The sequence below is a fragment of the Balaenoptera acutorostrata genome, chromosome 5 (genome assembly GCF_949987535.1).
Source record: "Balaenoptera acutorostrata chromosome 5, mBalAcu1.1, whole genome shotgun sequence".
In the NCBI taxonomy this organism is placed as follows: domain Eukaryota; kingdom Metazoa; phylum Chordata; class Mammalia; order Artiodactyla; family Balaenopteridae; genus Balaenoptera; species Balaenoptera acutorostrata.
The window spans coordinates 39,409,110-39,435,175 of record NC_080068.1 but is presented as its reverse complement, the minus strand read 5'-3'; the positions used below and the strand labels follow the sequence as shown (position 1 = coordinate 39,435,175).

Here is a 26,066-nt window from a genome sequence, read left to right as displayed (position 1 = left end):
GGTGGCGCAGTGGATAGGAATCTGCCTGCCAGTGCAGGGGACACGGATTCAAGCCCTGGTCCGGGAAGATCCCACATGCAGCAGAGCAGCTAAGCCCGTGCCCCACGACTACTAAGCCTGCTTTCTAGACCCTGCATGACACAATTACTGAGCCTGTGTGCTGCAACTACTGAAGCCCGCGCACCTAGAGCCCATGCTCCACAAGAGAAGCCACAACAAGAAGCCCGTGCACCGCAATGAAGAGTAGCCCCTGCTCGCCACAGCTAGAGAAAGCCCACGCACAGCAACGAAGACTCAACACAGCCAAAATTAAATAAAATTTTTTTAAAAAAATTGACTTTATCCTGGTAATGAAGAGCCTCCGAGGGGTTCTAATCAGTAGAAGAGTGCCATGATAATGCCTTCACTGTAGAAATGTCACGGAGGCTGTTCTGGTTTTCTACTGCTGCATAACAACCACCCCAAAATGTAGGGACATGAAACAACCATGTCGTTATGCTCACAGCCTGTGGGCAGAATTCATGCAGGGCACATAGGGACAGCTTGTCTCTGCTCTGCAGTGCCTGGGGCTTCAGCTGGGTTGGCTTGACAGGTGGCATTATTCTACTGGAGCTACATACCCAAGGCTTCAGTCCCTCTGCACATGGCATCTTATGTTTCTGGAACACCCAGGATGGTTCCTTCACTCACTTATCTGGCTCCTGGGCCAGGTATTGGTTGGTATCTCACCCTCCCCACCCCCACTTCCTCTCTATGACTGGCTTGGATCTCATAGCATCTCATCTCCAGTAATCAGACTTTTTACATGACACCTGGCTTCCCCCTAATGAACATTTAAAGAGACCAGAGGCAGCTTATGACCCAGCTTCAGAAACGCCACAGCACTGCCTCCACAACCTTCTGTTGGTTACACAGGGCCAGCTTAGATTCCTGTGGGAGGTTACTACATAAGGTGTGGATGCCAGAGAAGTGGTTTATTAGGGACCATTTTTGGAGACTAGCTCCAAAGTGGTGGTGTGCAGAATGGACCAAAAGTGGGGTGAGGGTCAGATAGGAGGATGTTGAAGTTACCAGTGAGCAATAGGATCTGGTATAGGGTGGTAGAAAGAGGGGTGGAGAAGAGAAGACAGAGCTGAGAAATAGTTAGCAGATAGAATTGACAGGACCCTCTTTATCTTCTAGTATCTGGCACATAGAGGTACTTGGTGACTGAATGAATTAAAGAGGCTCATTAATTATAATGTAGATTATTTTTAGCTTCTTGCTCTATACCTGCATCAAAATAACCTATTTATTGCTTCCCAGTTATTCATTTACATATCATCAAACATTTTCTACAACCCTTTAAAGATTACTGGGTTGTATATTCATCAGTCTGGAAGGAAATTATGTAGTCAAATACTGTCTTCATAATAGCTTATTAGCTTTCTCATAGGTATATGTTGTAATGCCCTTATTATTTTGATTATTTTTAATATAAAATATTATATTTTAATACATTCTACTGTTGTGACAAAAGAGAGTTAATCTATTCTGCAGATCCTTGATTTAGAAGTATATGGTCCAACATTTGTTTGTAAACCCAAAGAAAAAGCCAAAAAATGAGTTGTTGCTAAGAGTACATGATTTTCATTCCAGATATCACTTTGCTTTATTATTTTGGGTACTTTATTCAAAAGGGACTTTAGATTTAAATCTAGGTAAGTAGAACCAAATTCAATTTGGAAAGGTTGTCAACAATGAATTAGATCATATATCATCAAATTATCACCGCTACCACTCAAGTTCAAGAAGATTAGATAATGTACTTCATGAAATACGTAGTAAATACCCAGCAAAAAGTACTCACTAAATACGTAAAGGTACTAAAGTATTTATTAAAGTACCTACTAAATTAAAAGTAGATCTACCATATGATCCAGCAGTCCCACTTCTGAGTATTTATCCAGAGGAAATAGAAACAGAATCTTGAAGAGATATCTGTATTGCTGTGTTGGCTGCAGCATTTTTCACAATAACCAAGATGTGGAAACAACCTGAATGAATGGATAGAGAGGTGCTATATACACACAATGGAATATTACTCAGCCATAAAAAGAAGGAAATCCTGCCTTTTGTGACAACATGGATGGACCTTGAGGGCATTATGCTAAGTGAAATAAGTCAGAGAAAGACAAATACTGTATCATCTCACTTATATGCAGACTCAAAAGTCAAACACATAAAAAGAGAGTTGAGTGGTGGTTACCAGGGGCTGGGAGTAGGGGAATCGGGGAGATGTTGGTCAAAGGGTACAAACTTCTAGTTATAAGATGAAAAAGTTCTAGAGACCTAATGTGACTAACAATTAACAATACTGTGTTATCTAAAAGTTCCTGAGAGTACCTCTTAAATTAAGTACATACTAAGTACCAAATGAAAAAAATAAAAAGCAAAGAAAGAAATGGAGTGGATGTACTTTTCAAGTGCATCATAAGTCAGGATTTGAAAAACTTGAGCCATGGATTAAACTTGGATGTCTTAGCAAGAGTTGTGTATAAAATGTAATGTTGTATTTTATTCAGATGCCTTGGTACATAACTCATTACTTATTTTTCTTTCCCCTGTATTTTCGGCAAGGTATTTGAAGCAGTAATAGCTTGGGTGAATCATGACAAGGATGTAAGGCAAGAATTTATGGCTCGGCTGATGGAACATGTACGATTACCTTTGCTTCCTCGGGAATATTTAGTTCAGGTAAAAGCATTTGCAAAACACGTGAGTACACCTACTCCATGTCACTGGGCTGACAGCATGTAGATTCCTGTTACACAGTGGTAACTAGGCAGAGAGCAGTAAACGCACCTGCTGTCCTTGGCAGCTGCTAGCTCTTGGGGTAGTTCCCAGTCTTACAGGTTTGCTTCTTCCCTATTTCTGATTTGAGTAAGCAAGTACTAGAGCTTATGGAGGCAGTATTTGTGGTGACTTAAGTACATGTAAATAAATGCATTTGTGGCTCTGTGTCGCTCTGCATCTCCTTTGCTTTCCTTTTGATAGCCTGCTCTGACTGCTCTGTAGAAATGGAATTTTGGCGTTCGACCCAAATACTGTTTAATTTTCCTTCACAGTTTCAGTGGCTTGCATTTGGTTTCTGTCTTTACTTCTAAACTGAGGAAAACCAGGTTATTTGAAATAAATAGCAATAAATGGATCTTTAGTGGTCTCTGAACAATTTTAAATTTATTGTTTTATTATTAACATTCTACTAGGAACATTTCAACATTTTAATTTATAATTGAAACCATCTAATGAAACATTTCTTTATTAGGAGATTAGATCTGATCATTTTAGAATTTCTTGAAGCCTCATTATTTGTGGTAATCTGTGTAATCATTGGTACTCTGCCTTTAAGAAAATGAACAGAAAAAATCTGTCCTGCACTTGACGTCAGGGATAGGAAGGACAAGTTTTATTTGTGGTGTAGGCACATTGTTATAAAGTATTTTGAATTCCTTTTCTGGATATTTTATTTGTGTTTTAAAAAGACATCTTTAATTTATAAATATTTCCTCCCCCACCTGAAGGACTCATTATCTAAATTTTCTTATTTAAATTTTCTTATTTTTCTTACTATTTGGCTTAATGTTTAAAGATAACAAATAGGTGAACATAATATTATCTAAAGATTATTCTGTAGCTGACATTGAAGTATATAATTTTCATTGCAATTCTTCTTTATTACTTATAAATATTTTGCTCTGCAGACCAGATACTTGAGCATTTGGGGGCATCATTTACTTTTCTTTTAGTGATATTTATAAACTTTCCTCTGTGACTTTTAGACTGAACCAGGGAGGATAGTTATTGCTTTTTTCCTCTACTTTACTTGTTTCTTTGTCAGTCTTATCATGAAGTAGCTATCCCCTCATGGGATGGGTCTGATTTCTTCTTCCAGAGGGTTGAGGAAGAAGCACTGGTGAAGAACAGCAGTGCTTGCAAAGATTACCTCATTGAAGCTATGAAGTATCATCTGCTACCAACAGAGCAGCGTATATTAATGAAGAGTGTCCGGACCCGACTGAGGACACCCATGAACCTTCCCAAAGTAGGATCTGCTGTTCATACTTGTTACTACCTCATCTGAAAGGCCCATAGTGAGGCTGTTAATATTTTACTCATCTGATTTTCCATGTGCCCAGGAATTCATTGAAGTGTATATAATTCAACTTCTCTATTGATTTTGTCTGTGGAGGGTGGGGATTGTTTGACTCACTTAATCTTTATAAACCACATGATGTCACTCTTCTGGAACAGAGGCAACTGGTATTTGTCCCTTCTGAGTTTTTTTTAGCTCTTTACAAAGGTTTCTTTGTAAGCTACATGTTTGGATAATAACTGAAAACCGACTAGTTTCACAGAATTGCTAAGAACTTAGGATGCTAGCTTGTTCTTTTTGTTCCTTCCTATTGTCTGTTTGTGTGTACTATTTGATGGTTCACTCACACATCATACATAGTCATTTCAGTGTAGATTTTCCATATGTTTTCCCAGATCTCCAGTGTTCATGTAATTCCTCTGTGAAAGTTCATATTCTACCTTTATCTTTTTAGTTGAAGCCATTCATGTCTTACTGATTTAATTTTCCTTACGAATAACCCCTCATTTCTGTCTCTCTGTTTGCAATTCCTTCTGCTCTGTTTGCATCTTTACAGTACTAGGAGACCAGCACTTTAAGCACCATTTTGTGTATGGTCTAATCAGAATGACCCATAATATAATGCTTTTATTTATGTATTGGTTTTTAGCTCTCATGTGTGTTTGGGGCAATGATGAATTAAGAAATAAGACTTAATCTGTTATCCACTGTTTTCTTATATCACCTTTAGTTATTACTTTATCTTTCCATTAAATTAAATCTTTTAAATTCTTTCACTTTAATGCTTTTATTTAGTGTTTTTTCAATTTTATTTTTTTTTGGAGTCTACATTTTAATTGCTTCAAATCCATATTAGTAGTGTTTTTCTGTTTTGCCCAGTGTTAACAAGAGTTCTCAATTTAGAACCAACTGTATTTTGCCAGTGTGCTACTCCCTCCTTTTTTCTAGATCATTAGTAAATATTTTAATTTAAAATGGACTTCAGTGCTCTCCCTGGTGATACCTCATTAGAAATACCCACTTACCAACATAGTCCGTTTGTAGGAAGTTTCAGTCTATATGATTATGTTTATTATGTAAGCCAAAAAGTAAATAATTTGGCATATAACATCTATTGAGATTCAGGATCATATAGATTCAAATTTGGCATGATTTTTTTTTTTAACATCCCTCTGCGTGTTACTCATCGTTTCATAGGCTCCTGGAAGTTCAAATGCTTTTCTCAAAATATTCTAAATTTTTACTGAGAATTATTATCACTTAAAAAGTATTTACAAGGCACTCACTTCCTACCCTATTTTGAAAATTGGTATTTGCCGTTTTTAAATTTTCTGATCTCTCCTCAGTTCTCCAAGATTTTTCAAAAATAATTGTAAGTGGCTCAGTAAGTACATTAGCTAGTTCCCTTAACACCCTAGTATGCATGCCATCTGGGTCTGCCGATTTTATAAGTGTTTACATTTTCCAAATACCCTTTTACCTCCTTTTATAAGTAGCCATCTCTATAAGTCTTCATTACTTCATATTTGTCCATATTATTTGGTGTCAGTTTTTGTTCTTATAAAAAAATAGATTTATAAAAGTTCTTCATAGCCTTAGCCCATTTGAATTATTATTTCTTTTATGCTGGTCTTTTTAACTTCCTTCTAAATAGCTTGTTTTATCTTTAATACTTTTTAAACATTTCATATTTGTAAAAGATCTCTTCTTAACTTGCATATTCCCTCTGCTGGCATCTTTAACTTTGCTATCTTTAGCTATGCCTTAACCTTTAGAGTAAAAACTAATTCTCTTCTAATTTCTGTAATAAGCATGTCACTTTTGAAAACATTCTAAAGAGTCTTTGGTAAAATCCTATCAAGTATTTTCGCTTATGTAGAGTTGTGATCATCTGTTCAGTTGACACTCTCTGGGCTTCTCTGGTTGTGGCTTTGGAGTGACCCTCCTAACTGTATTAAACTTTCGGTTTCTCAGTTCTTTAGCTCTGATTTTGTGGTGGGTATGCTGATCCATGAAGGTTCTCTTCTCTTCTTTCAGGGTGGCTGGGGAGGAGGGTTGCAGACCTGACAGGGAGCAGGGAGCTACTCAGCTCCTGATTTTGCATTTGCATAGTCTCTCCTCAAAGTTTATTTATCTGCACATGTTTTTGCAAAAGTGCTTGTGTTGGACACTTTTCAATAGCACTGTTTGTCATTTTAGAGTGGTTGTACTCGATTAATTCTAAATAGGTAGGTAAGAATGAGGCAAAGATTAATTTCTCTTGCTGACATATCATAATCGTGGTAAAACCTATGAGACAAAATGTGGTAGCAATGCTGGAATAATAGATAATGTTTCTACCATGACAGTGACTAATTAGGCTCTGATTCTGTGGATGCATACTAATTTGCATGAAAGATCTTTTTATATCTCAGGTATTAGTTTTGTATCATCAGTAAACCGTCTTGGGATTGTGTAAGGCACTCTTGGATTTGGACAGTATAATGAAAAACTGTATATGTTTTGCTACTGTGCTTTGTTGTTAGCTTCTTTTTATCTTTGGAATCTGTATTTTTACAAATGCTATCTTATTATTTCTATATATATATTTTTATTTTTTTTACCCGGGATATCTATTAAGATTTCCAGTTGGAAAATTATGAAACTTGGTATTTCAGGAGGCAATTTTAAACTAATATTTAATAGGTGAAGAAAATGAAAGAACAAAGTTTAATTGATCTACATTTCAGGATGGTCACTTGAATTTGTGTAACTCCCGACCTCTTGCCTTCCTTAAATACATCACATTTAACTTTTCCATACAAATGTCTTCCCAGTTTTCTATTCCTTTGCATTAGCATAAACTAGTATGATGTTTCTCAGATCAGGCGTCACAAATAATTGGGGTGTCAGAGTCATGACACCTCTTTCGATGCTACTAGCACAGTGGTTTTTATCACCGTCTCTTGATCTCATACAAATATCCCTGCTCTCCTGCTCTTGTCTTCCCATTATACGTTCTTCCTTTCCCCATTATCTCTGATTCCTGGAGTTCCAAATCCTCACCCCATTTTACTTCTCTTGGGTGAGTAAAGGACAGATATTACTACCTTTCTCTATATTCGGTAGCACATATTCCCTTCCATCCTCATTTTGATCTACAAGAAGTGAACTATTGTGTGGAAATCACAAGATTCATAGTTGAGAATCATGAAATCTAATAAACTGTATTGTTTCTCAAGGATTATTTGAAAAGTATTCCCTTCAGAGATTTTTTTAAACTGATCTTCATCAGAGATGTTAACCAAACCTCTTTCAACTGTTGTCTAACTGCCGGGCAGAGTTTAAAAGTTAAGCACAGGTAGGTCTTCTGTAGACCTCTAGATACAGGATTGATCTTACTGTCTGTTGCACCTCTGTGATTTCATATCCTTGCCCCTCCCTTTTTTCCCTTTGGGATTAGGAGGGAAGGGTATTGCAGATTTTCTTTGTTAATTCTTTTATTTATTTGTATTCAACACTAGAGGAATGGCAGGTCTGAAAAAAATTATATAACTGTGCTACATTCAGTCTTCTTTTTAAGACCTTTAAAATTCTTCATACTTTCCAGTAAATAAATTACTAAAATAGGCTTCTTTTTGGAAACAAGATTTATTCTGATTTCTGTGTACCCATCTTTCTATAGTTCCAAGTACAGGTAGGTCGTTGCTCAGTCAAGGTTGCAAACCTTCCCTTTTTGTATGCATGAGTCATTCCATCTTCTGTTTGTTTTGATTTTTTGTTTCTTTTGAACATCCATTTTTCCTGTCATCTCACTTTTCCCTTGACAGGTCCTTGCCATTCTTTACAGTGTTCTACACGTGACATCATTAACTTTTACGTTCTTCTGAATTGACAGCTGTGTTTTCAGTGTTTCCGAAGAGTGCCCAGTGTGCCCGCTTATACTCATTAAAAGACAAACACATTGATTGCTAAATCCCATCTATCTCTCAAGGTTCCACTCCCTCCAGGAAGCTTTCACTAAATTATGGCTATGTTTCATTTTCTGATCAGGAATAGCAATGTCTATAACCAATCATAGCTTTCTGGTCACATATAATTGTATATAGTTCTTGAAGTACTTTAGAGTCTTGTCTCCTTAGTGATATCTAATAGCTCTTGGGGGTAGAGATCCTGTCTTACATTTCTTATGTAGAACATCTTAGCACAGTTCTGATCAAATATGGAAGACAGGCACTTAATAAATAGTTGTTGGATTGAATTGAATTGGAGAAGTTTATCGACCTCACTTATTCTCAGTGCTGGACTGTTGTTCATTCATTCGTTATGATTTCTAGTATCTCCATTATCTGTCCTCTTGGTTGTTTTATTTGTGGGGCATCCAGGAAGGTCTCTTTACTTGACATCTGGGAATGTGTGCTCTCTTGTGAACAATTCAATTGGTCCTCCTTTTTCAATAGGTTTTTTTTTTTCCTTCTTCCATCTTTCTTTAATACCTTATTGTCCTTTTCATCTCACCTACCCCCTAACATAAATATCACTTCTGTCTGCTTTCCTAGATTGTGGAGATCTAATCCCTGGTCCTTACAAAGCTGGGATCTAGTTTATAGCAAGCCCTATGACACTGCAGCCTTGCCAGTGCTGACTGCCTGCTGTTTTTGGCTTAAATACTGCTTTTGCTTGAAGGATCAGAAACTTAGTTTCTGATATCCTTATTTTTGACTAAATGTGCTAGAAAATAGAACTGTAGTTCTAACATACATGTGTCCCCTTTGTTGATGTTTATTAAATGTTGATGAGGTGGTTGTTTCCCCCCAGCTCCCCCTACCATCTTCATCCTAATATTCTCCACGTCATTGTCTTTGTAAGACATTTTAAATCCCTGAATATGCAGTAGTTGTTGGTTCAAGTGCCTCTACTTCTGCCCTTGCAGTTAATGGTGGTGGTTGGGGGCCAAGCACCAAAGGCTATCCGCAGTGTGGAATGCTATGACTTCAAAGAAGAACGATGGCACCAAGTAGCAGAATTGCCTTCCAGGAGATGTAGGGCAGGTAAGCATCATGCATTGCGGTCATTTCCCTATTCCTGGGTCATTGGGTGCTTCTCTCTCAGGTCTTATTTTATTAACTAGAAGAACCTTTATTGGAAAAGCTTTGATTAAAATAGCCATGTGATTACAGAGTGATTGAGGAGCACCGTGCAACTCATAAGACATCGATGGGGATAGCCGCTCTGTCTTCAATTTACATATTTTTCTGATTCTCTAGTATAACGTGGAGTAGCTAGCAATTTGCTGGATATTTTCCCAGTTACCTTTGCTGAAGTGTTGAGAATTCTTTAGGTTGGGACCCTTAGTTCTAAGAGATTCCTGGCTTAGCTAATAAGCCACAGTTTCCTTTTTCCAAGCATCTGTTTTACAAACATTTGTTGAAATAGACTTTATTTATCCAAAACTGTGATCAGAAGAGGCAGTTGCAAATTCTAAGGATTCTTCCTGTGACTCAAACCTGGATCCATAAATCATAGCTCTCATAGCAAATGAGTTCTAAGTGTAACAGAACATTTCTATCATGGTAGTCCTTTAACAATATATCCTAGAAACTGTTACATAACAGCATAGAGTTAACTCATCCCTTTCGAGCTGTCTAGTATGTTGGACAGGGATCTGGATGTAGTATAATTTTTACTAGCTTTTAATTGAACATTAAAATTGTTTTTAATCTTATGTTATAAATAGTACTGCAATGAATTCCTTATACATACATTATTATGTATGTATGCTAATATATTTTAGTGGGATAAAACTCTAGAACTAGAATTAATGATTAAAAGAGTATGCAAGGAAGATACACCAATTATTACTTCCACTAACAGTAAAATATGAAGGTACAAATTTCCCTACATACCCTAGAACACCTTATAATTAAATTGAGTTTTGCAATCTGGTAGGTGAAAAATGCTATCTCATTATCTACTTTGCACTTTTATTATGAGGAAAGTTAAACATCTTTCTGAATGGTCAGTTCATGATTCTTGCCATTTTTTTATTTTACTATTTTATTGATTTGATACTTTAAGGGAAGTAGTCTTTTTGTCATTTGTGGTATGAATGTTTATTTGTATTAATCTTTTTTTTTTTTTTTTTTATGGCTGTATTAGGTCTTCGTTTCTGTGCGAGGGCTTTCTCTAGTTGTGGCAAGCGGGGGCCACTCTTCATCGCGGTGGCGGGCCTCTCACTATCGCGGCCTCTCTTGTTGCGGAGCACAGGCTCCAGACGCGCAGGCTCAGTAGTTGTGGCTCACGGCCCAGTTGCTCCACGGCATGTGGTATCTTCCCAGACCAGGGCTCGAACCCGTGTCCCCTGCATTAGCAGGCAGATTCTCAACCACTGCGCCACCAGGGAAGCCCCTGTATTAATCTTTTATCTTCTGACTTTACTTGCATTATTTTCGTGTTATTTTTGCCATTTAACAATGTTACTTTTTATGAATTCCTGTACATCAGAATTTTGTCCTTGGACTTAAAGATTTGTTTCTCATGTAGAAAAGCCTTACTCAGAAATTATTTGTGTGTGTGTAATTCCCTAATATTAATATCTTATAAAACTGTGATGCAGTTATCAAAACTAAGAAATTAGCATTGACATACTACTATTACTTAGTATGGTATTCTCTAGGTCCACCCATGTTGCTGCAAATGGCAGTATTTCATTCTTTGTTATGGCTGAGTAATATTCCATTGTATATATAACACATCTTCTTAAACCAATCATCTGTTGACGGGCACTTGGGTTGTTTCCATGTCTAGACTATTGTATTGGGTTGACCAAAAAGTTCGTTCAGGTTTTACCATAAGGTTACAGAAAAACCCGAATGAACTTTTTGGCCAACCCAATAAATAGTGCTACTCTGAACACTGAGGTGCATGTATCTTTACAAATGACAATTTTCATCTTTTCCAGATATATGCCCAGGTGTGGGATTGCTGGATCATATCGTAGTTATATTTTCAGTTTTTTAAGGAAACTCCATACCATTTTCCATACTGGCTGCACCAATTTACGTTCCCACCAACAGCAGGGTTCCCTTTTCTTCACATCCTCTCCAGCATTTATTATTTGTAGACTTTTTTTTTTTTAGATTTTTTTTTTTTAATTAATTAACTTATTTATTTTATTTATGGCTGTGTTTGGTCTTCGTTTCTGTGAGGGCTTTCTCCAGTTGCGGCAAGCGGGGGCCACTCTTCATCGCGGTGCGCGGGCCTCTCACTATCGCGGCCTCTCTCGTTGTGGAGCACAGGCTCCAGACGCGCAGGCTCAGCAACCGTGGCTCACGGGCCCAGTCGCTCCACGGCATGTGGGATCCTCCCAGACCAGGGCTCGAACCCCTGTCCCCTGCATTGGCAGGCAGACTCCCAACCACTGCGCCACCAGGGAAGCCCTATTTGTAGACTTTTTTTTTTTATTTTTTATTTTATTTATTTATTTATTTATTTATTTTTGGCTGTGCTGGGTCTTCGGTTCGTGCGAGGGCTTTCTCTAGTTGCGGCAAGTGGGGGCCACTCTTCATCGCGGTGCGGGGACCGCTCTTCATCGCGGTGCGCGGGCCTTTCACTATCGCGGCCCCTCCCGTTGCGGGGCACAGGCTCCAGACGCGCAGGCTCAGCAGCTGTGGCTCACGGGCCCGGCTGCTCCGTGGCATGTGGGATCTTCCCAGACCAGGGCTCGAACCCGTGTCTCCTGCATTAGCAGGCAGATTCTCAACCACTGCGCCATCAGGGAAGCCCTAGACTTTTTGATGATAGCCATTCTGACCACTGTGAGGTGAGATCTCATTGTGGTTTTGATGTGCATTTCTCTAATAATTAGAGATGTTGAGCATCTTTTTCATGTGTCTGTTGGCCATCTATATATCTTCTTTGGAGAAATGTCTATTTAGGTTTCTGCCTATTTCCTGATTGGGTTGTGGGGTTTTTTTTTGAATAGTATGAGCTATTTGTATATCTGGGTTATTAACCCCTTGTCAGTCGCATCGTTTGCAAATATTTTCTCCATTCCGTAGGTTGTCTTTTATTTTGTTGATGGTTTCCTTTGCTGTGCAAAAGCTTTTAAGTTTGATTAGGTCCTATTGTTTATTTTTGCCTTTATTTCTTTTGCCCTGGGAAACTTCTCTAAGAAAATAATGCTATGATTTATTTCCAAGAATGTTTCACCTATGTTCTCTCCTAGGAGTTTTATGGTATCATGTCTTACAGTTAAGTCTTTAAACCATTTTATATTTACTTTTGTGTATGGTGTGAGGGAGTGTTCTAATTTCATTGATTTACATGCAGCTGTCCAGCTTTCCCAACACTACTTGTTGAAGAGACTGTCTTTTCTCCATTACACAGTTTTGTCTCCTTTGTCGTGGATTAATTGACCATAGGTGTGTGGGTTTATTTCTGGGCTCTCTGTTCACTTCCATTGATCTATATGTCTGTTTTTGTGCCAGTACCATGCTGTTTTGATTACTGTAGCTTTGTAGTAGTGTCTAAGTCTGGAAGAGTTATGCCTCCAGCTTTGTTCTTTTTCCTCAGGATTTCTTTGGCATTTCTGGGTCTTTCGTGGTTCCATATAAGTTTTAGTATTATTTGTTCTAGTTCTTTGAAAAATATCATGGATATTCTGATAAGGATTGCATTTAATCTGTAAATCATATGGTCATTTTAACAATATTAATTTTTCCAAGAGCATGAGATTTCTTTCCAGTTCTTTGAATTATCTTCAGCTTCCTTTATCATTGTTTTATAGTTTTTAGTGTATAGGTCTTTCATCTCCTTGGTTAAGTTTATTCTTAGGTTGTTGGGATTTTAAATGGGATTTTTTTTTTCTTTCTCTTTCTGATACTTTGTTGTTGTGTAAAGGAATGCAACAGATTTCTTTATATTAGTCTTGTATCCTGCCACCTTGCTGAATTTATTTGTTCTAATACTTTTCGTGTGGAGTCTTTAGGGTTCTCTATATAGCGTGTCGTGTCATCTGCAAATAGTGACAGTTTTACCTCTTCACTTCCAATTTGGATACATTTTATTTCTTTTCCTTGTCTGATTTCTGTGGCTAGGACTTCCAATACAATATTGAATAGAAGTGGTAATAGTGGACATCCTTGTCCTGTTCCTGAATTTAGCAGGAAGTTTTTCAGCTTTTCACCGTTGAGTATTATGTTGGCTGTGGCTTTGTCATAAATGGCTTTTATTATGTTGAGATATGTTCCCTTTATACCCACTTTGGTGAGAGTTTTTGTCATGAGTGGATGTTGAATTTTATCAAATGCTTATTCTGTGTCTATTGATATGATCCTGTGGTTTTTTTCTTTCCTTTTGTTAAGGTGGTGTATCATATTGATTGATTTGCATATGTTGAACCATCCTTTTTACCCTGGAATGAATCCAGTTTGATCATGAGATATGATCCTTTCTCTGTATTGTTGGATTTGGTTTGCTAATATTTTGTTGAGGAATTTTGCATCTGTATTCTTCAGAGATATTGAGCTGTAATTTTCTTTTTTTGTAGTGTCTTTGTTTGGTTTTGGTATCAGGGTGATGGTGCCCTCATACGATGACTTTAGAAGTGTTCCTTACTCTGTAATTTTTTGGAATAGTTTGAGAAGGATAGGTAAGCTGTATGGTCCTGGCCTTTTGTTTGCAGGGAGTTGTTTTCATTACAGATCCTATTTCACTTCTAATAATCAGTCTGTTCAAATTATCTGTTCCTTCTTGACTCAGTTTTGGCCAGTTATATGTTTCTCGAAACTTTTCCATTTCTTCTAGGAGGTCCAATTTGTCATTATATAACTGTTCACAGTATTCTCTTATGATTTTTTTGTATTTCTGTGGTTGTTATTTCTCCTCTTTCATTTCTTATTTTATTTGGATGCACTCTCTTTTCTTATTGGTGAGCCTAGCTAGAGGTTTGTCAATTTTGTTTATCTTTTCTAAAAACCAGCTCTTGGTTTTATTGATCTTTCCTGTTGTTTTTTTGATCTTCATTTTCTTCATTTCCTCTTTTATCCTTATTATTTTTCCTTCTGCTGACCTTGGTTTTGTTTGTTCTTCTTGTTCTGATTCTTTTAGGTGATAGGTTAGGTTTTTTATTTGAGTTTTTTTCTTGAGGAAGGCCTGTGTGGGTATGAACTTCTCTCTTAGAACTGCTTTTGCTGCATCCCATAGATTTTGTAAGGTTGTGTTTTTCATTGTCATTTGTCTCAAAGCAGTTTCTGATTTCTTATTTGATTGCATCAGTGACCATTGGTTTTTTAGTAGCATGTTGTTTAGTCTCCATGTGTTTGGTTTTTTCCCGTTTTTCTTTTTGTGGTTGATTTCTAGTTTTTTACAGTATCAGTTTTTTGCAGTATCTCTTTTGCCATTTTAATTATGAAATGTGTTGAAATGTGTTGGTGTGGGTGTGATTGGGTTCATCTTGTTTGGGACCCTCTGTGCTTCCTCTACCTGGATATCTGTTTCCTTCTTAAGTTTGGGAGGTTTTCAGCCATAATTTCTTCAAATACATTTTTGAGCCCTTTTCTCTTTTCTCTTTCTCTTTCCCTATTTTGCGTAGGTATGCTTTATATTATCCCATAGATCTTGTATGTTACTTTGGGGTTTTTTTGTTTGTTTTTTTTTTTTCATTTGTCTTTCTGTCTGCTGCTCTGATTGGGTGATTTCCATCATTCTATCTTCCAGATCACTTATTCGTTCTTCTGCATTATTTAGTCTACAGTTCATTGCCTCTGGATTTGTTTTTATCTCTGCAATTGAGTTGTCTAGTTTTGACTGGTTCATTTTATAGTTTCTAGTTCCTTGTTATAGTGATCTGCATTTCTATTGATAATCTTTAATTCCTTCAGCATCTTTATTATCTCCTTTTTGAACTAGGAGTCTGGTAGATTGGAGAGGTCTGTTTCATTATTTGTTCTTTCAGGGGATTTCTCTTGTTCTTTTAATTGGGAGTAGTTCCTCTGCTTTCTTATTTTACTTGACTTTGTCTGTCTCTATGAATTTAGGAGAAACAGTTGTCTATTGTGGTCTTAAAGGGCTGTTTTTATGTGGGAGCATCCCTGTGTAGACTGTGTAAGTCCAATATTTTTGGTGCAAGGGCTGTATGCCAACCATATCTTTCCTCAGAGTGTGCTGGCCATTATCCCCTTGATAAGGGGGTGTGATTGGAGTTGTGGTGTCTAGAGCCTGCCCTGGATATTGGGCATAGCCTCCTCTTTTCTCTGTGGGTGTCACAGCCTTGTCAGGGGCAAGGTCTGCTCCCCAGTTGTTTGAGTAGAAACCCTGAGTCTCACATTTGATATGGCTCTGTTGCCCTTGCCCTGTTGCAAAGGAGGTGAGTGCTGAAGCAAGTGAGGCCCATGTGGTCACAGTGAACCAATGCACCGCCTCTGCAGTCATCTGCAGTTCTGCCCAGAAGCAGCCCAAGGTCGTGTCCCTTTCTCCACTGTGTTCGTCCCAGATCTAGTGCTAGGCTATGGTGTGTGGTGTGGAGTGGGCTGGTGCTGGGGGCTGGGGTACTGTGGCTGCAGAGTCAAGGTGGTTGTGCTGCCACCTGGGACCTGGGCTGCCTCTGTGGCAGGCCTCTCCCAGGACCTGTCTGCACTAGATCTGGCTCCAAGCTTCAGTGTGGTCTGGGCAGAACTAGAGTGCTCCAGCCAGAAAAGGAACCCCTGTATATTCCTCCCAAGGGGCTGTCCACCCAAGACATGCATTTCTGTGGTGTGACCCAGTGTGTGCACCAACTATGTCCACTGGATCTGGACCCTCCCCCGTGGTGTGAATGCTGACAGTGGGCTCTGAGGTTTGATAAGGCCATACCCCAGGCCCTCCAGGCTGTCTCCATGCAAGTAGACAGAGTCCTCTTCCCGGGCCTGTCTGCCCAAGACTCAGCATCTAGCCGCTGTGCATACTAGCACCCCTGCCCATCATGCATTTCAGACTGGGAAGCATGGCGAGGTTGCAGCTATCAGCTCTGCTCTGATTGCTAGTAAACCAGCACCCACACACTCCTTGAGAGCAGAGACCAGGCCCCTCTGAGACAGGCTGGGACCTGGGACTTGGGACCCTTTACTGCAGTGCTTGCACCTGGACAAACATCTCCTTGAGCAACAGAATACAAAGAAACTCTAAGGGACTAAAAATAACCGCGCACCTGCGTAGTCAGGGTAATTATGAATAATAAGGCCAAAACCCAACTGCCACTTCTGAAGTGCTAGGAGCAAAAGCAGGGTACTGGGCATGATCCCTGCACACACCACCATCAAGGGGTGGGCAGACCACCTAAGCCACGCCTCCAGCCCAAGCCACCAATGTGCCCCCACCCTCACCCCATTTAAGGAAACAGCTTCCCTCTCCTCAGGGAGCAAGAAAGGGAACCTGTTACTTGTTTTTGCTCCCTCGTGCTAAGCACAAGTCCCAGTAAAGCCTTGCCTGAATTCCTCATCTGGCCTCTTATCAATTTCTGTTGCTTAAAGAGTCCAAGAACCCAGGTCTGTAACACCTCCAGTCCCTCTACCTGTCCTGGCAGACTTCATAGCAGGCAGAGGGGCTCCCCAGGGCGAGGTCCTGCCCGTGTGGACCTTCCCTCCTTCACAGATCCCTCCCAGGGGTGCCAGTCCTGTTCTGAATGCCTTTTTCCCCCCATCCTGCCAGGTTATGTGGAGATCTTTCTTGCAGCTTTGGTTGTAAAAGAGATCTTCTGCCAGTTTCCAGTTGGTTTTCTGTGAGAATTGTTCCACATGTAGATGTATGTTTGATGCGTTTGTGGGTGAGGTGAGCTCCATGTCCTCCTACTCTGCCATCTTGATCCTCCCTTGTTATATTGCATTTAGTTGTCATGTTTTCTTAGTCTCTTCTGATCTGTGACAGTTCCGTAGTCTTTCCTTATCTTTCATGCCCTTGATTCTTTTGAAGAGCACTTGGTCTGATATTTTTGAGTAGAAGGTCCAAAATTGAAAGCCATGGGAGATGTGTACAGGTTCAAGTAGTTGGAAAATATTGGCTCATTGTTTACGTCTGTAAGTAAGTCTTTGAAGAAGCCAAGAGTCAAAATAGTACCTCAGCCCATGCCATTGCATTTTTCAGTGGTAGTAAGGAGCACAGTCTATTCATTCTATATTCTCGCTAATGAATAGCGTTTCTTAGGACCTATTCAACCAGGCTTCTCCTAAGGGGGACTTCTGTTCTGACAACAGCTGTAGACTGTTTGGAATGCAGTCTTTAGATGGTGGTAGCAGTTGGGTTGCACATGCATCATTAACTGCTATATTTCTTTTTCAGGGATGGTCTACATGGCTGGACTCGTTTTCGCTGTCGGTGGCTTTAATGGCTCCTTAAGGGTCCGCACTGTGGATTCCTATGACCCCGTGAAAGATCAGTGGACCAGTGTTGCTAACATGCGAGACCGGAGAAGCACCCTGGGGGCTGCTGTGTTGAACGGACTTTTATATGCCGTGGGAGGCTTTGACGGGAGTACAGGCAATTTTCTTTTATCTTTCCTACATTGCTGTTAGAATTAACATAGCGATCACATTTATGGAACAAGGCCTAGCAAAATTAGGAGGCATTTGAATGTTTTAACAGGTATTGTGAAGATAAGTTTAAAATTTCCATCCAGAATTCCTTTAAATGATGTTAAGAGTGCTCAGTATGTAAATTTTCTTTCTCATGCTTCAGTGTCAGTCATCTTCCCAAGTTTAAAAAGCCAGTAAATGTCAGTAGCTTGCGTAGGAGCTCGCTATTCCTCTTCGTCACATAATTGGATTTTGGCCCACATAATTCCTCTTCGCCACATAATTGGATTTTGGCCCACTTTAATACATATAAGGAACCTGAGGTGCAGTGCGTTGTGCTTTGTTTATTACAGGGCTGTCCTCGGTGGAGGCTTACAACATCAAGTCTAACGAGTGGTTCCACGTGGCCCCCATGAACACGAGGAGGAGCAGCGTGGGTGTCGCCGTAGTTGGAGGTGGGTCGGCTTCCCGGCGGTTGTGAGTGGTTCTTCCCGTAACCCGGACTCTGGTTTTCTAAATGGGCAACCAAAGGGCCATTTAAAAGGGAAATAGTGGCTATTGGAAAACGCTAGTTATCCCTTTTTAAAATAAGGCACGCCCGCCCTCTGGTCCCCCTCCCTCTCTCTGTGTAACCTGTGTAATATTATTAACTGACTTTAATACAGTCATCTGGGGAACAAACCAGATGGCATGAATATGAAATTTTACATCTGGAGAAGGGCTATTCAACATTTAAGGGATGGGTTGCCACAGTTATTTATTTATATCCTACTTTGTCCCCCAAAAGAGTTTAATTAGTATGATTTTTTTTTTTACTTGGTTGAGCAAATTTGTGGGTTCCCACCCCCCTCCCCATGGTGGGTATAATCCTCTGCACCAACTTTTCTTTTACCAGCTTTACTGAGATAGAATTCACATACCACACAATTCACGCATTTAAAGTATACAATCCAGTGTTCATCTGTCATAACAATTCATTTTAGAACATTTTTATTACCCCCCAAAGCAGTCCTACTCCCCTTGGCTATCATCCCCATCCTCCCAGCCCTCAGCAAACACTATCTACTTTTCTGTCTCTCTATAAATTGTCCACTTACAGACATGTCATATTAATGAAATCATACAGTATGTGGTCCTTTGTGACTGGCTTCTTTGACTTGGCATAATGTTCAAGGTTTGTTCATGCTGTAGCATTTTACCAGTACTTCATTTGTTTTTATTGCCAAATAATATTCCATTGTATACTGGTACTGACTCTTGATTCAACTTTTTTTTTCAATTTACTAAGATAACTTTGATATTTAATTTGGTTTTCCAGGATGTTCACTTACCAAATAGTGTTTATCCAAAGGTATACTGAGTGTACTCTCTTGTTCTGTCAGTCAGATTATTGATGAAAGTGTTAAATTAATATCATATATATTCTGCAGATCTTCATAATATGATTTGGTAAGTGCACCTATCACCATTAGGCAAAATTTTAAATAGTTCCTAATACTTTAAAGGTAAACTGTGCTACCAAGGAGGAAAATATATTATTATTTCCTGACTTGAAAAAATAGCTTTTTATGAATTTGGCTTTCTCTGTGATTCCATGTTTAGGTCTGCTTTATGCTGTCGGGGGTTATGATGGAGCTTCACGTCAGTGTCTCAGCACAGTAGAATGCTACAGCGCCACAGCAAATGAGTGGACCTATATAGCAGAAATGAGCACCAGACGGAGCGGAGCAGGTGAATAGGAACCTCATTTAGTAACTGAAGCATGGAAATGATGGAAAAGAATTAAACAAGTGAAATGGTGGCATCTCTTTATATTATCAGAAAATATATACTGATTTTAGTGCCACTGTTAAAATGTCTTTTGCATTATGCAGGTAGAGTTGGTAGGTAGCTGCACTTAAATTTCACTTTGTAAAATTTCTAAAGTGCTATATTAAAGGCTTCTGTTTCATTTAATTATATTGTTTGGCATTACTTTTAGGTTTTTGTTTTTAGTGCTTATTGGAGAACTTGCTTAATAATCAACTCCATATCCATTTCTTACAGATTTTATGCTCTAATATTGGTTTGCTTTTATCATGAAAGTTGTTTTCAAAAGAATTGTGTAAAGGACTTCCCTCTCTGTGTTTCACCTCCATATTATTTTTATTGTATTTGACATACTTTTTTAGAACAATAGTTCTTACTGAGATTCTCATTTGTAATTCTATTTGTTTCTATTTTTTAGGCTGTATGCTTTAATATTGACTTTTTAATATGAATAATCATTTCAAAAGTTTTATTTACAAGTCATTTGAAGAAACCCTAATACATTATAAATTTCTTGTCCCTTTTACTCTACTATTGTTTAGTTCTTTGTGTTTTACAGGTGTTGGTGTGTTAAACAACTTATTGTATGCTGTCGGGGGTCATGATGGCCCTTTAGTACGAAAAAGTGTTGAAGTGTATGATCCCGCCACCAACACATGGAGACAGGTTGCAGATATGAACATGTGTAGAAGAAATGCAGGTATCTATCTAGTTTATGATTATGAAATTTATACTGAATTATATTCAGAGTATCACTGTGTATTTCCATTGTTCTTTTACTGATCTGAGTTCCCTAATAGACTTGCTCTTTAAAGGCAGAAACTTGCAGAAACTTTTGTAATAATCCTATATAGTGAATGCCTAACATAGTGTCTGGATATAACAGGTTGATGTGATCCTTCTGTTAACTTATAATTTCTGTCAAAGTTTACTTTTTGGTGATGAATGTAGAGACTTAATTAGAGGAAGAACCCTCTTTATTTGATACTTGAATTCATTCATTCTTACCACAGACGTTTTTGAGTGTCTACCTGTATCACATTCTGGAGCCCAGTTCTCAGGGAATTTAGTCTAGTTGAGTAAATATTTATACCAAATAAAAAAGCTAGTTGTTTATCCGAATCTGGAGGGGAAGCCTGAAGAAGGCAACCTCAATTTAATACAGTTCAGGGTTTCTAGAAAATGGAAAAGCTAAAATAACAACAACAATAATTTTAAGAAAGCTGAGGTCTTCAAGATCTCTTAAGTAGGTAGGGAACTACCTACTTAAAAGGAAGATCTGTAGAAGGGAAATAGAAATGGAAAATAGATTCAGGGTACCTGGGTAGTCTTTTTGGGAAATTCTCATTTTCTTAAAAATGCCATTATCTTCATGCCTGTTCCTATAATCCAAAATAAGTTCCTGATGATTCTCAAACTCACTTTATACCACTGGATGATGTTGCAAGATGCACCCTCCATCCCCCCAGAAATGTTCTTCTTAATTTCTCTTTAATTTAAATGTGATCACTAAGGGAGACAAGTATATGGGACTGCAAGAACTTGCTCAAAAGAGCAAAATATAAAATTAATTTACGTGACCTTTTACCTCATCCAACTGGTACAACTGGTACTTGGTGAGGTACTAAAACTCTCTCAGCTATGGATAGTCCAGAACTATTAATAGTAAGACCCACAAATCTGGGCCCCAGCACATATGAAGTTAGAAAAGCATATGTGCATGTGCTTCCTGGATTAGGAAATTTATTTGCAATTTAAACTTTTGTTATTATTTTCCTAAAGATTATTTAATCTTATTTTTTCTCTACCCTTGTTTTATTGTTTTCAAATCAAAATTAGCTCATTTCTTCTAGCCATAAGAATAAGGAGATACTTTGTGTATGTCGAGCTATTGTCATCCTGCTCTTGCATTTCAGGTATTTGAACTACTTTAAAATGATATGAGTTTGCTTCCTGTCGAGAGACTAGCATAGTAGCACAACAGAGTTTGAGTAAAGGAGATCCACTCCATTTGCACAGAAGATGCTATTGCTTTTAAATGCTGTGTAGAGATTTGGGCTTATTATTTTGTTACGTTAAAAATCTACAAGCACCTATTAATTGTGTTAGCAAAACTGTCTGTAAAGAGACCAGTGTGTGGGCAGCACCCTTCTGGATGTTTTGATGCCCTGTAGTACCAGTTCATAAAAGCTCTGAATCGTGTTTAAAATTATTAAATATACTTTTAAAAAATAAATTGAAATAAAGAGCTTTTAAAAGGTGTTTATCTTTTCACTCAGCAGTTTTCTTTGTAAACATTTATATTAAGAAAATTGTTGCACAAGTATGCAAAATGTGCAAGAGAGATCCTTGTTCATTGTAACGTTATTGATAAGAGCAAAAAAGCTGAAAATAATTTAAAATCCATCAGTAAAAGACAAATTATGGTATTATCATACATGGAATACTATGCAGCCATTAAAAATTATGTAGATCTGTATTTATTAACTTGGGGTAATGTCCAAGGTATATATTGTTTGGTGGGAGTGAGTAAAAAGTAGCATGTGTAGTATGAGCTACTTTGGGGTTAAAAAAAAGGAGCGTCTGAGTATATATGTGTAGAAAAGAGCCAGAATTTCGATGATCAGGATTCTAAGCGGTATAGGATTAGTGGTGGACTTTTTTTCTTTATACTTTTCTAGATGTTTTGAATTTTGCAAAAATACAAAAAATATATTATTCTCATAATAATTAAGTAAATAATACTGTTTTCCCTTTTAAAGAGATAAAATGGTTGACCAGTCAGTATAATAATTAAAATTCAGAATCATTTTTACTTTCTACTAATATATATATTTATTTTTCCTTTTTCCTTAGGATTTCCTTAGAAGCTGACTTTGGGAGAGTTACTAACCTTCTTTGACTTTTAATTTTCTATTGTTTTTAATACAATGGGGATTAAAATAGTTTCTAACCTGTAAAGTAAGGTTATTGTGAAGGTTAAATGAAATAATGCATATATAAAGCATCTACTGCATAAGTAACATGAGTAGGAGCTTACAGTTAGTATTAGATTCTCACATATAAAGGAATTCTTTTCGGGTTCCCCCATCTTCTCTCCTTGCCTCTTTCCAGGAAGTACGTATCTCTGGATCACCTCACCAGACACGTGCAGGGATACTTATATTCGTCCAAATTTTTAAAATAATTGTTTTCTCTCTGTGTAATTTTTTTAAAGGAGTTTGTGCAGTTAACGGTCTGTTATACGTAGTTGGAGGGGATGATGGTTCCTGTAACTTGGCATCAGTAGAATATTATAACCCAACAACTGATAAATGGACAGTTGTGTCATCTTGTATGAGCACAGGGAGAAGTTACGCAGGTAATAATTGTTCAGTTTTCTTATAGTCTTCTATTATAATACGAAAGGATTACATCATTATGATTTTTACATTAAGAATGTTTTTCTCCTATATAAGAAGGAAGTCTTTTCTCAAAGTATATCTTATTTCTTATTCTCAAAATAATTAATATCAGATATGTATATTCTGAAATAAAGCACTAGTATCCTTTTGTCATTCTGTAGTCATTTGTATTCAAAATTACAAATCTTTCCAGTGTGGAATCATATAATAAAATTTAATATGGCTACATCTGTATGCAGTGTCATGGAATTCACAATGTGGCAAGGCTTTAATTACTCAGATATCCAAAAGATATGAGCCCTATAACATCTGCCCTGGCAGGGCTCCATGTGATACTATTACAGTGAGGCTACAGAGTAATTTTCTTACTTAAGCACAGCACTGATTGAATTATAAAATATCAGTTTGGTCCATTCTCTTCGTAAGGCAAATGGTAATACTCTTTAATAAATATAATGATGAGTCTTTAAAAGTATATGTTGCATATAGTTTATTCTGATGATAGATATTTATATTGCTTTAAATATTAGAATGTTTCAGTAACATTCTAATATAGATTTAATAGTGGGGAAAAAAGAAATTTATACTAATTAACCATCACTGTTATTTGTCATATAAAACAACACCTAATAGAACTATTGATATATAGAGTAGGATCCCAGGATAGCATTCCTCAAAATTACGTGAAATTTTTTAAAACGGCTTTATTGAGATATATCTGACATAGAATAAATAGCATATATTTAAAGTGTACAGTTTTATTAGTTTTGACATATGTATATAACCACAAAACCACCACAATCAAGGTAATGAAAATATTCATCACTCTTAAAAGTCTGTTTGTGCCCCTATGAGTATTAAGTGGATCTTAGTATTTCTTGAGTAAAATTATTTTCCCTTAATTGTAACTGTGAAGAGCAAAAGATGAGCTCTGGATTAAATAGTCTTATGCAGTTTTGGTCCCTAATTTTTAAACAAAGATTTCATTGTCATTTAGATTAAAATGATAGTAATACTAAAGTTTCTAAGAAAGAGATTTTGAAACATCATGATGTGTTCAGTCCCTCTTAAGTAATAATATAAAAACTTCAGTATTTTCTCAGAGATACAGAATGCTTCCTGTGACTTCTGTTTTATTTCTTCGTTTCTTTGTTAAGGGGTCACAGTTATTGATAAACCATTATGAGCCTGAAGGACATTTTCAGCGCATTTACACATGAGAAGAAGCAGACTTCAACAAGTACTTCTGAAGTGACTGAGAGTCTAGCACTTCTCCACTTGTAGCTGCACTTTAAGTCTCCGCAGAAGATAAGATCATCTGCCTTTATAGGCCTCAGATATTGAAGATTATTTTTGGTAGATGCACCGTGTAAGCTTTTTCTGCAGTGAGCAGCAGCTGACTGAATTTTAATAAGAAACTTGTACTGCAGTATTATTCTGTAGTCTTTGGACAATAGTTGCTTTCACAAAGACTAGTTACCAATCTTGAATGACTGGATTATTTTGTGAAGGGGGATAAAGTAATATGTGTTCTTGTAAAATTAAGTTTCATCTTTATTCCTTCTCCTGAAAATCTGTATACACAGGAACTGAAAATCTTTGAACAGGTATTAAACTCTGTGTAAGTATACAAACTAGTTGAGGGATAAAACTGTTTGCTTTTATAAAATATGTTTGATTACATGAGTATAATAAATTGTGTGCATATAAATGTGTGTCTATATGCTTTCCTTTAAATATGTTTGAAAAGATGTTTGAAACTTGATTATACTATTTATAATTGGCACAGTACTTTGAATTATGCCAGTACTACATTGTAAAACAGAGTTGTATTTTTTGATATTTAACAATGCTTAACACTTTAAAATGCCACTTCTGAGGAATGAACTGGTGTAACACACTTGAATACATGTGTGATGCCAAACTTTTTAAAATAAAATATAAATTATGCTTATTTATTATTTTCTTTGGTTTAATCTTGGTCATGTTTTGGTGTGTATTTCAAATTTTTTTCTTAACAGTTTGGCATGAACATTACTGCAGGTTTTTGATGAATATAATGAATGTATGGAATTCAACTGAATTTGCATGGTCTTAAGAATTTTTTCTGTGTGTATAAATTTAGCTGCTATTAACAGAAGAGAGAACTTTCTGTGAGTAGCCATGTGTGTTGATCAGATACAATTTTTCTGAGATCTTCAATTAATCTTACTTTAAAAATGACCAAAATATGTCTTTCTTGAATTAACTTTGAATAAAAGTTTGTATATTATTTGTTTCACATTGTCCTTGATTTTTATCTATTTAGTTTGCTACTAAGAAAGTTGCCTGTTCACTTTTTGTATTCTTTTATAAAATTTGCATTTTCTAACTTCATAAATCAATATTTAAAATTTGTTGCCAAAGAAACCTACAAGGCAAGTCTGTTAAGTTCAACAACTGAAGTCATGGAAAACTGTTCTCCAAGAAAAAGCTACCTTAATAATCAAGGAAAAAGTCTCCCAAGGATTGGTGAAATTTAAAGTTTTATATTCTTCTGTCCCTAATATGGGCAGGGCACAAGATAAAGATAAAACAAATAGCATTGGACCAAAAAGAAAGTCAAAGAAAAAATACCTACTTTAAAACAACTGAGAAATAAATTGTGGTTTTGATACCAAATAAAAGGAATGGAGGAAATGGGCATGGGGGAGTGGGGTGGACAGCTGAGGTGCTAGACACAGGAGGGGGAGGAGATGGAAGGGGGTGATGGGGTATGGTGGCTGTTCCTCAGGAATTTAAAAGGTAGGCATGAGCTCTTGCCAGAACAGTTAGTAATCAAGAGGAAAGAATTATACCTGTGATAAAATTTCTGTTTAGTTAATATAGAGTATTCACATTTAAACATAGAACCACATTTATTACCAACTTAGTTGAATTTTCCATTATAAGTGGAAATATGAAGACTTTAATCAGAAAAAGAAAAAGCCTGTGTTCACCCTGTGAAAACATGAATTTCTGCATTAGTGTGGCTCCAAGCACATCCATTGTCAACAAACATGTTGAGGATCTAATGAACTTGGAGCACTGCTAGCTGCTTCTGACAGTGGCACCAAAAGTGTGTCATTACCTTTCCTGATCACTACCAAACACTAATGTTCCATGAATCTGTCAATTAAAGATTTATCTAAAAATCTTTAAAACTTTTCTTAA

General features: G+C 37.3%; 1 protein-coding gene across 2 annotated transcripts in view; it reads left to right on the top strand.

The window, feature by feature from the left end:
• Positions 1–25,146, top strand: part of KLHL2 (kelch like family member 2) — a 126,297-nt gene extending 101,151 nt beyond the window's left edge. For both annotated transcript variants that reach the window (XM_057547291.1, XM_028165073.1), the window contains 9 exons: positions 2,620–2,736; positions 3,935–4,084; positions 9,048–9,165; positions 17,429–17,626; positions 18,015–18,116; positions 19,264–19,392; positions 20,030–20,170; positions 22,688–22,831; positions 24,032–25,146. In XM_057547291.1, the coding sequence (XP_057403274.1) occupies positions 2,620–2,736; positions 3,935–4,084; positions 9,048–9,165; positions 17,429–17,626; positions 18,015–18,116; positions 19,264–19,392; positions 20,030–20,170; positions 22,688–22,831; positions 24,032–24,060 (1,128 nt within the window). In that variant the 3' untranslated portion in view covers positions 24,061–25,146. The remainder of the gene's footprint in view (positions 1–2,619; positions 2,737–3,934; positions 4,085–9,047; positions 9,166–17,428; positions 17,627–18,014; positions 18,117–19,263; positions 19,393–20,029; positions 20,171–22,687; positions 22,832–24,031) is intronic.
• Positions 25,147–26,066: the final 920 nt, after the last annotated feature.